This window comes from Physeter macrocephalus, chromosome 10 (genome assembly GCF_002837175.3).
Source record: "Physeter macrocephalus isolate SW-GA chromosome 10, ASM283717v5, whole genome shotgun sequence".
In the NCBI taxonomy this organism is placed as follows: domain Eukaryota; kingdom Metazoa; phylum Chordata; class Mammalia; order Artiodactyla; family Physeteridae; genus Physeter; species Physeter macrocephalus.
The window spans coordinates 84,208,939-84,219,389 of NC_041223.1; the positions used below are offsets into that span (position 1 = coordinate 84,208,939).

Here is a 10,451-nt window from a genome sequence, read left to right on the forward strand (position 1 = left end):
CGAACCCGCGTCCCCTGCATCGGCAGGCGGACTTTCAACCACTGCGCCACCAGGGAAGCCCCAAAAAGCGAATTTTTAATAGCCATGAGCACATTTGGTGCCCTGGCACGTTTGGTCTAATAAACCCTGGTAGTTAATATTGGAACGTGCAGCAATGGGCCACGGCGAATGCAATTTCAACTAACATTTAAAAATATTCAAAAGCTACAAAGTCTCCTGGGCATACAGTTAATGGGCCAGTCCAGATTTCTAAGAATAAAAGATTTTCATAATCTTTTAAAAATCTTTGGACGGGAAATGGGCACTTCCAATTATGGTCAGATTTTCTCTGGAGTCCCCAGAGACTGGGTAAAGTGTGTATTGTGAACTGTTTTTGAGGTCTTGTAGTTAAAAGTCTTCTCATTTTGGAAACTTAATATCAAGGATCACCATTTATTAAGCACATTCCTAACTATGTTTTAGTTTTAGAAATTTGTAGTAAGAGTATGTTTTTAATGTAATTCTTTTAAGTTAGGCCTCGTGTATTATTTTTCAGGTATACATATGGGAAGCCAGTGAAAGGAGACCTAACACTTACATTTTTACCTTTATCCTTTTGGGGTGTGAAGAAAAATATTACAAAGACATTTAAGGTAACTTTTGCAGATATCTTATAACTTGCAATGGGGAAAAACTGTAAGTGTACTTTCTCTAGAAATAAGATTTTATACTGAATTAACCAAAAGTTGAGCATAAGAAAATCAAGAGCTTTCTATCATTGAACAAATGAGCATTTACCCTTTTTTAAAAAAAATAATTAAAGTGGAAACAGAACCATTGTATTGTTGTGACTTAGTTTGGGTTTTATTTCTAAAATTTGAAGTGCTAAAGTGAAGAATGAAATTGAAAATTCTTTTAACAAAACAGATAAATGGATCTGCAAACTTCTCTTTTAACGATGAAGAGATGAAAAAGGTAATGGATATTTCGGATGGCCTTTCTGAACACATGAATCTGTCTTCTCCTGGGCCGGTAGAAATTTTAGCCACAGTGACAGAATCACTTACAGGTTTGTAGACTTTGAAGTGAAGGTGAAGCTATTTATGTTGTGCTGCTCTGTCATCTCTTATTATAATTGGTACATTCATTTGAGGGCACTGTTGCCTAAGGATGCTAGTTAATGCTGAGATTGTCGTGACTATTAGTCTAACTTGCAGAATGTTTTCGTAATGAAGGGGAAACTTATTTTCTTTGAAAGGATTGTACTTCAACCACCTGTGATAGGTATTTATAATTTTTTCCATCTCTATTTTTTTTTTCAAACTGAAAGCTACATGGAAGGGCTACCTTTTCAGCTGACTAACCATCCTCCTTTTATTATTTTAAATAACATCTTCTGAAATCTCACCTGCTCCTAGACAGTTTTCTCTTTTAATAATAAAGGTTAATTACTTGGATCCTTCGGTTGCTATTTTTTAATGGCTTTCACCAATCCCCGAAAGTGCAAAAAGACTATTCTGTCAGTGGCCTGATCTCTGGTGCACACGTCATTGATTGGGGGACACTAGGGGTACTCAGCAGGGATCCACAGAGGACATGTATGGTCCTCTTTGTGGCCAAGCCAAAGAGGCTTCTGTGTCCTGATATCCTAACCCCTTTGGGAAGTAGCTCAGATGGAGAGATTTGGTGGATAGAAGCTGTTGGTAATATATTACTTTTACTTTCTAAATGGTGCAATTTCCAAAACAGGTATCTCAAGAAATGCAAGCTCCAATGTATTTTTCAAGCAACACGATTACATCATTGAATTTTTTGATTATGCTACTGTCTTAAAGCCATCTCTCAACTTCACAGCCACTGTAAGTTGGCATATTTATTAATGGTCTTACAGCAGTAGGTTCAGTTTAGTGAAACAGAGTGGGAAATAGTACTTTCAGTGCTTTTCAAAAAATCTAAGCCCAAGGTAGGTAGATTACTTTTCCTCTTTAGATATATGAGGCACACAGAATTGTTTCCAAATGACCTTTATCTAATTTATTTTAAAAAGTAGTTTCCAAAAAATGTTTCCTCAAAATATATTTAATAAGTAATTCAAGTTAGATTTGGATTGCGACATTGAGGTTTTTATAAATTAATTGAAGGAATTAGACGGTAGTCAAAAAATTGCAGTTTGATTTTTATAATGACTGATTTTAGTCCTAGCAAAGATGTAGCATTAAAAAGTATCAACTAATCTACTCAAATTTTTTGAGAGAATACTGAATTAACATTTATTGACTGAGTGAATAAATGGGGCTTACAGACCTAAGAAGGACCCAGTCTCTGCTCTGGAGTCACAGTGTTTGTGATGGTGACAAGAAAATATACACATAACTGTAATTCAAGGCAGGCTATATCAGTGTCATGAACACATCTCTGTAGGGATTTAAAACAGGTGTTGGCAAACTTTTTCTGCAAAGGGCTAGACAGTGTATATTTTTAGCTTTGAGGGCCTTATGGTCTCGGTCACAACTGTGTGACTCTGACATTGTAGCATGAAAGCGGCCACAGCCCCTTGGTAACCAAGCGTGGGTGGTCACGTTCCAATAAAAACTTACTTCCAAAGAGACTGGATTTGGCCTCCCTGCCTGCCATAGTTTTCTGGCCCCTGCTTTAAAGAAAGGAGGGTCACTTCTTGTTGAATAGATCAAGAGAAGTTTTAGAGTTTCTAGGTTGGTGGCTGTGTGGAGATTTGGGGGCAGGGATGTGCTCAGAGAGGGCCCTGTCCTGGCACCTTGCTCTAAACATCTCTTCCATCTTGCTCAATATCTTTTTACAATAAACCAGTGATCTAGTGAGGAAAAAAAAGTTTTAGATAGCTTCGGATTTTAATAGTCTTATAATTTAGACAGTTTGAAAAGGTAGTTAAGAAAACCCCCAGGAATCTGCAAATGGTAACTTGCAAATGAATAGAGGGAAACAAAGAGAGTTCAGGGAGGAGGAGCTGGCTGTAGGATAGGGATGGGGGTCATTCAGGGATGCTTTATGGAGAAGCGGAAGATTTAGGCTGTTTGTTACAAGATCAGCAGCCTTTTCAGCGTTTGGCCGTGTGGGTGGGGAACAAGATGAGCTGAGACGTCTACACAAGGCGAGAGCTCTGGTTGGCAAGCCAGGGTGCCTTCAGGTGACAGTGACCGGACCGGGGCAGGGACAGCAGAGAGCTCGTGTCCAGGAGCGGTCAGAGAGAAAGCAGGAGGCGAAGCTTGGGGGTTGCAGAGGGTCCTCTGTGTCTCACATGCTCTAAGCAGTGAAGATCTTGGTGCCTTATGAACGTGGGAGGGGTGTGGCGAAAGCAGCGTTGCAGGGGGACCGGTGGGGTCTGCGTGCGGGAGGAGGGTAGCAGCCCGGGCACGAGGCCAGCAGGAGGCTTGCGCTGCTGACTGTGGGTGGAGGGCACGTAAGAGATGTAAGACTTGGTGCGCATTGGACTTGGAAGGCAGCGAGAGGGAAGGGAAATTCAGAGCTGTTAAGTCTGACGGAATTGTGGTATTAGCAAAAATAGGAAAGGCGAGACGGTTTCTCACTTTTAGACGTACTGAATTTGAGGTGACAGGGAGGTACAAGTAGAAATTTCCTGCAGGGGGTTGGAGGTGTTGAGCATGAGCTCCAGAGCCAGGTCAGGGTGACAGCAGGAGGGCTGAGACCTTTGAGGGTGAATGAGAATGAGGCTTAGACAAATTCCCACGTTTAGGGAGAGGGAAGGGGGAGAAAAAGGACACTGAGAGGATGTAGGGAGAGGGGTATGCAGTGAAGGAGGTGATTGTGGAGCCGTGGAAGGCAAGAGGAGCCATAACCCCCAGACGGGGGGTGGGGTGGGGGGGAGGCCGCCTAGAGAGACCACTGAACCTGGAAGTTAGGGCGCTGCCGGTGATTTTTGAGAGTTCAGTTTCATGGGAACAGCACAGATGGAAACTGGATTCAGCTAAACTTGAATCCTTTGCTTGTCTTGTTTACCTGATTTCAGAATGTCTTCTTTTGACAATTAGGTGAAGGTAACCCGTTCTGATGGCAATCAGCTGACTCCTGAAGAGAGAAGAAATAATGTAGTCATAATGGTGACGCAGAGAAACTATACCAAGTACTGGAGCAGATGGGACGGTAGAAATCAGGAAACAGGGGCTGTCCAGATCGTAAATCATACTGTCCCCCCAAATGGAATCTTCAAGATTGAATTCCCAATCCTGGACGATTCCAGCGAGCTACAGCTGAAGGTGCGCTATCTGTTTCCCATCATTATGTTACTGCAGCAGCCTTAAAATTGTCATCTTGTGGTAGGCACTCAAGCTGTTGGGGGGGTCACTCTGGTACACGGGAAGTGGACGCATTTTTATTTTCAAAGAATGGGGGAAAGGGTTAAAAAGTGATTTAATGACAGTAGCTGAGAATCAGACTGAATGCTTCCTTGTAAATTCATTTTGAAGAGCAGAGTAAAATAGTGATCCGAAGAGATGATGGAGAAGCCCCCAGACTCCCAGTCTAGGTGATTTTCAATCATTTGAAATGGTGTTTTGGCAGGAGCTGAGATCAAAGGGGAATGTATTTTTTACATTTACACCCCTTTGCTGGACTGAGGCCCCCAGCCGTTCCTGCTCGCTTTCTCGTGGTCACCCAGCCCTGTCACAGTGTGGTAGCCTCTGAGTTTTTCCTCTCACCAGTGGTAGACTGAGTGAGCTGGTATGGTTCTTGCTTATCGTTGAGTTCTGTATTGTGGGGCGAGGAGAGGATTCCTTTTCCATTTCCTTCTTTCTTCTCACAGTGTTTCCTGATACTACACCTTTGTTTTGGAAATAAGTTAGAGGACTGTACCTTTTTCCTCTTAGATGATGATGATGAAGGACCATTTTACATGTTTACAGCTATCACTTTCTTTATAGTATAAGCTGTAAAATGATCAAGAGCCAGTGTCTGGGGAAAGTATTGTTTCCTGCGTGAAGAAAAGTGAAAGTGAATTTGCCTTTCAGTGATTGTCCGGCAGGTAACATCCTTTATCAAGGTGTTTCTAAAGATGAAACTTTATGGTTGCCGTTTCTTTTGTTATAGGCCTCTTTTCTTGATACTGTGAGTAGCATGGCTGTTCATGATATGTTTAAGTCTCCTAGTAAAACGTACATCCAGCTAAAAACAAGAGATGAAAATATAAAGGTAATGATTACAATCACTTGTTAATTATAACTGGACTGTCTTGCCACTGATATGTATATACTAATTAAAATATTACTTTTCTAGGTGGGATCACCTTTTGAGTTGGTGCTTAGTGGCAACAAGCAGTTGAAGGAGTTTAGCTATATGGTAATCTCTTACAGAATCTAAATTTATGATCTATTGTAGAATCGTCTGAAATAATGTCTACCTTAATTTTAAACTGAACTTACTGATTTTTAAAATTCAGCCTCACGCTTAAAAGAAACTATTATATTTTAATGTATTGCATGTTATACATGCACAATATGTAATATTTATATACGTTCTTACAGAGTTTTCTTTTTTTTCTTTTATAAATTTATTTATTTTTACTTTTGGCTGCGTTGGGCCTTCGTTGCTGCGCGTGGGCTTGCTCTATTCGCAGCAAGCGGGGGCTACTCTTCATTGCGGTGCGCGGGCTTCTCACCGCGGTGGCTTCTCTTGTTGCGGAGCACGGGCTGTAGGCACGAGGGCTTCAGTAGTTGTGGCACGTGGGCTCAGTAGCTGTGGCTCACAGGCTCTAGAGCGCAGGCTCAGTAGTTGTGGCGCACGGGCTTAGTTGCTCCGCGGCATGTGGGATCTTCCCTGACCAGGGCTCAAACCCGTGTCCCCTGGATTGACAGGCGGATTCTTAACCACTGCGCCACCAGGGAAGTCCCTCTTACAGAGTTTTCTATGTCTAAGTTGTATATAAATTTACTTTGCAAAATTTTACATTTTTTTCCTCTTCCACAATGGATTATTATAGGACATTGAATATAGTACCCTGTGCTATATAGTAGGACATTGTTCTTTATCCATCTTATATATATATATATATATATATATATATAGTTTGCATCTGCTAATCCCAATTCATCTCTCCTCTACCCTCCCCACTGACAAGCACAAGTCTGTTCTCTGTGTCTGTGAGTCTGTTTCTGTTTTGTAGATAAGTTCATTTGTGTCGTATTTTAGATTCCACATACAAGTGATATCATAAGGTATTTGAATTTCTCTTTCTGACTTACTTCACTTAGTATATTATCATACTAGGTCCATCCACGTTGCTACAAATCAGCCTCACACCTTTTTAAGCTGTCCTTTTTATATTGAACTCAAACTCTTTTTTTCTTTCTTCACCCATATTTGCATTTCCAGTTTAAGATGAATAATGAAATCTTGCATTATGTTTAAAAGTTAAAATTCTATGAGATAAGCCACATATGTTCATTATAGAAAATTATAAAACACAAGGAAAACCAAAACCAATAAAAATGCTCCCCATAAATTGTAGTTTTGCTAATCTAGCTCTCTCAGTGGTGCTCTGCATTCCTTCCACTCAGAAATAGATTCTTGACCATCAGGCTGCTGTTGGCTCAATTATGGCTGCTTTATCTCATCCTTTTCTAATTACCAGCATGTACTCTCTGTGTTGGTCAGGGAGGTTTATTTCTGTGTGTGTGTTCAAAAAGGATTTGAAGTTGCTTTAAGTCAAGAATTTGTATGTATGCTTAAAATTATGATAAACAGAGCTGCCATTGAGATTCTCACTAGCTTTAGCATAAAATAAAACTCATGTACTCTTCCTTTCAGGTAGTGTCCAGGGGACAGTTAGTGGCTGTAGGCCAGCAAAATTCGACAACTTTTTCCTTAACACCAGAAAATTCTTGGGCTCCAAAAGCCTGTATTATTGTGTATTATATTGAAGATGATGGGGAAATTATAAATGATGTTCTGAAAGTTCCGGTTCAGCTTGTTTTTAAAAATAAGGTAAGATTTAAGGTAATGATGTTTAAAAGAAAACTTCATATTAGTAAAGTCTGAGAAATGTAATATTTCTTTAGAAAAGTGTCATGAAACCAAATTGGTTAGAAATTTATATTCATTTCTAGAACTATGGATAAACCTCTTCATATTTAATTACTGTGTATCTGTTTTCACCTGTGGAATTATTGGACTGTGTGCGTCTTCTCTGTAAGTCATGGTTCTTGGCTTTAAGACTTTCATTCAAATCCAAGCTCTTGCAGGATTTCCGAAATGGTGGAGTCAATATTGCGCTGGCAACGAATTCCAATGGCAATATATGTGTGGTGTTACTATTTGTGTGGGAGTGAAGTGAGGGGTGTAGGAGTGAGTGAGGCATCTGCAGTGATGTGTGGAAGGAGAGCTGGGCTTTGGTTTATCCGTTTCATCGGTCTGGAAACTAACCCAGGACAAATTTACGATGAGCTTAGGTGCTTTGCACGTGGAGATCTCTGTGGAGTTTTGTCTCCACACACCGCAGTGATTTTTATAACCTAAGGTGTGTAGCTTGTGTAGGAAACACTCCTGGGCCCCAGCTCTGAGAAGTAACCAGATTGCAAGATTGACAGGTGGAGTTCAATTATCTCATACATATTAAAATGAGCCATTGTTCTCACTAAAGGCCGCTGCTGTCTCAGGACCTCTGAAGCAAAATAATCATTATTATTATTATTATTATTATTTTAAATATTTATTTATTTATTTGGTTGCGCCGGGTCTTAGTTGTGGCAGGTGGGCTCCTTGGTTGCAGCTCCAGGGCTCGTTAGTTGTGGCTCGCTGCCTTCTCAGTTGCCGCACATGGGCTCCTTAGTTGTGGCATGCGAACTCTTAGTTGCAGCATGCGTGTGGGATCTAGTTCCCCGACCAGGGATCGAACCCGGGCCCCCTGCGTTGGGAGCGCAGAGTCTTATCCACTGCACCACCAGGGAGGTCCCCGATAATCATTATTTTAAAGTAGTGATTTGCAGAGTACGGTTCTTCTGGTAGCATTTCCCCCCTTAATTTGTTAAAATTTTAAGAAGTATCAGTTGTCATCCATGCCTTTTTTATAGAGGACTGTTAACTCTAACTTCAAAGTCAAAGTCAAAGTCCAAAATACAAACTTCTGTTTTCTGTCTTATGAAAAGAATTTTTTAAAAGACAGTGCTGTATTCTGTCAGTTTCAGAGCACAATTTTTGTCCTCTAGTGACTCCATTAATCCCCCGAGAAAGGTGAATTTTAAAGTAGGAGTAAGGCTTAAACACGGAGGCGCACATCTCTGAAAGTGAGAGCACGTTCTAAAAAAAGTTGCTGTGTAAAAGGCTTTGAGGAAGCAGCCCGTGTAAATAACTTCCAAGAACTTTCTTAGATATGAGAGATAAGAAATTAGTTTCAGTTGTGTTTGCAAAGATAAGTCTTCAATTTTTATATGATAATGTTTACCACATGTACTCTGAAAGAAACTGCATATTTGGAAATAAAATATGTTTCAACACAAGAACATTAGTGAATCTTTGTTGATGTTCACTAATGACTGTGGGATAAATGAATGAGACGTGGAAGGGGCGAGAGACGTAGTTTTAGAAATCATCCACACAGAAGTGCAGGTTGGAGCCCTGGGGTCACTGACGTGCAGAGTAAAGAATGAGAAGTGCAGAGTTTGCATGTGATGTTCCTCCTTGCCCCTTGTTTAAGGTATAAGTGGAGAAGGGTAAACTAGATACAGTGGCTCAAGAGGCATGTGAGAGAAAGATGGCATTGGACAAGTTAAACAGGCAAGGAAGACTTTGCTCAAGACATTTGCAATAGGGGAGAGAGACGGAACTCAACTCCACTGAAACAAAAGGCGGGAGGGTTTTTAAGCACTGGTGTGAGTTAATGGAAAAGTACTGGAAGACCCTGGGGGAGGAGTTGGTCAGTGTGATTAGGCCATCTGTGTTTGGTAACTGGAGTTTATAAATTAGGCTCCTATTCATCCACAGAGACTGGGAGATCAGTCAGGGCTCCTTCTTGATGATTACACTTCAAAAGGATGGCTCCCAGGTCTTTGAGAGAGACATTCCTGCTGGTAAAACGGTCAGGAAGCCGGGAGAAGATTTACATCTCAAAGGGACAGAGAAAACATGAACAATTGCAAATTTTTTAAGAAAAGGGAAATTGAGTGCTTAATGTCAGGAGGAAGCTTGTTTCTAAAGTTCAGGCAAGCGGAGGGGGACATTAAGGCCATCTTGATCAGGTGGTACAGTCACTGGGGCGAGGGATTGTTGAAACAGAGCTGGGCAAGGTGAACATTCCTAGTAGGAAGAGGCCTTATAACAGAGCCATTGGGTTCAGCCGGGATGAGAGGATTGATGCTCTTTAAGAAGTACAGGTAGGACTGTGCTTTGCTGAGTGTAATGACAGAGGAAGTTCAGGCAGCCACGGAGGCACAGAGCATGGGGCCTGACTGGTGTTGGTCTGATGGCCTCGTCCTGGGGAAAGACACCCCTGCCCAGCCCAGCCAGTTCTGGGGGTCCCCGGGGCTCTTACTTGCACGCGCTCACTTCTGAGTCCAGGTGGCCAGTGTGCAGGCACTGGCGGTTTCTTTCCTCGTTCCTGTCCCCCCTCTTGGATACTGGCCCTCTTCACGTACGCCAGACAGTGTCTTCTCTTCGGCACTGGCTGGCGGCTGTGGCGTGGGAGGTGGAGAAGGGGTAGAGAAGTGAAGGAGAGCTCTGGTTTATGCCACAGTGAGAGGTTCCGTGACTGGCGAACACTGTGGGGCTGAGGTTTCTTTTTACTCCTTTCCCTGGAGAAGGCTTGTGTATGGTTTTAGAATGGGCCCCGAGCCAAGGCAAATGTAGAATCTTTGCTAGATTTTGTCATTGATCTGCTGTTGGTAAGACGTAAGAAATGCTTTGAAAACGTGTAATGTGTCAATCCTGTTTTCTCCTTTTCTTAGATACAGCTATTTTGGAGTAAAGCCAACGCTGAACCGTCTGAGAGAGTCTCTCTTAGGATCTCTGTGACACAGCCAGACTCAATAGTTGGGATTGTAGCTGTCGACAAAAGTGTGAATCTGATGAATGTCTCAAACGATATTACAATGGAAAATGTGAGTTTAGCTATTTTTTCATTACAAAAATACACATTAAAAGGGAAAAAAAGAAACTTTATTGTGTTACTTCAGGTATCTAAAGGAAATTTCATTCGTTCCTTTTCAAGTATAAGTCAGTAATCAGTAAAGCTTCTGCATGAAAAGGATCTGCATTGCAGTTGTTGTTGTTGTTTTAAAACATCTTTATTGGAGTATAACTGCTTTACAATGGTGTGTTAGTTTCTGCTTTATAACAAAGTGAATCAGTTATACATATACGTATGTTCCCATATCTCTTCCCTCTTGCGTCTCCCTCCTTTCCACCCTCCCTATCCCACCCCTCTAGGTGGTCACAAACCACCGAGCTGATCTCCCTGTGCCATGCGGCTGCTTCCCACTAGCTATCCACCC

General features: G+C 41.6%; 1 protein-coding gene across 1 annotated transcript in view; it reads left to right on the forward strand.

Annotated features, from left to right (window-relative positions):
* Positions 1 to 10,451, forward strand: part of CD109 (CD109 molecule) — a 133,182-nt gene that overhangs the window by 60,353 nt on the left and 62,378 nt on the right. Inside the window, exons 8-15 of the mRNA XM_024132947.3 lie at positions 536 to 632; positions 907 to 1,048; positions 1,729 to 1,838; positions 4,005 to 4,229; positions 5,059 to 5,160; positions 5,245 to 5,307; positions 6,775 to 6,951; positions 9,906 to 10,058. Of these exons, the coding sequence (XP_023988715.1) occupies positions 536 to 632; positions 907 to 1,048; positions 1,729 to 1,838; positions 4,005 to 4,229; positions 5,059 to 5,160; positions 5,245 to 5,307; positions 6,775 to 6,951; positions 9,906 to 10,058 (1,069 nt within the window). The remainder of the gene's footprint in view (positions 1 to 535; positions 633 to 906; positions 1,049 to 1,728; positions 1,839 to 4,004; positions 4,230 to 5,058; positions 5,161 to 5,244; positions 5,308 to 6,774; positions 6,952 to 9,905; positions 10,059 to 10,451) is intronic.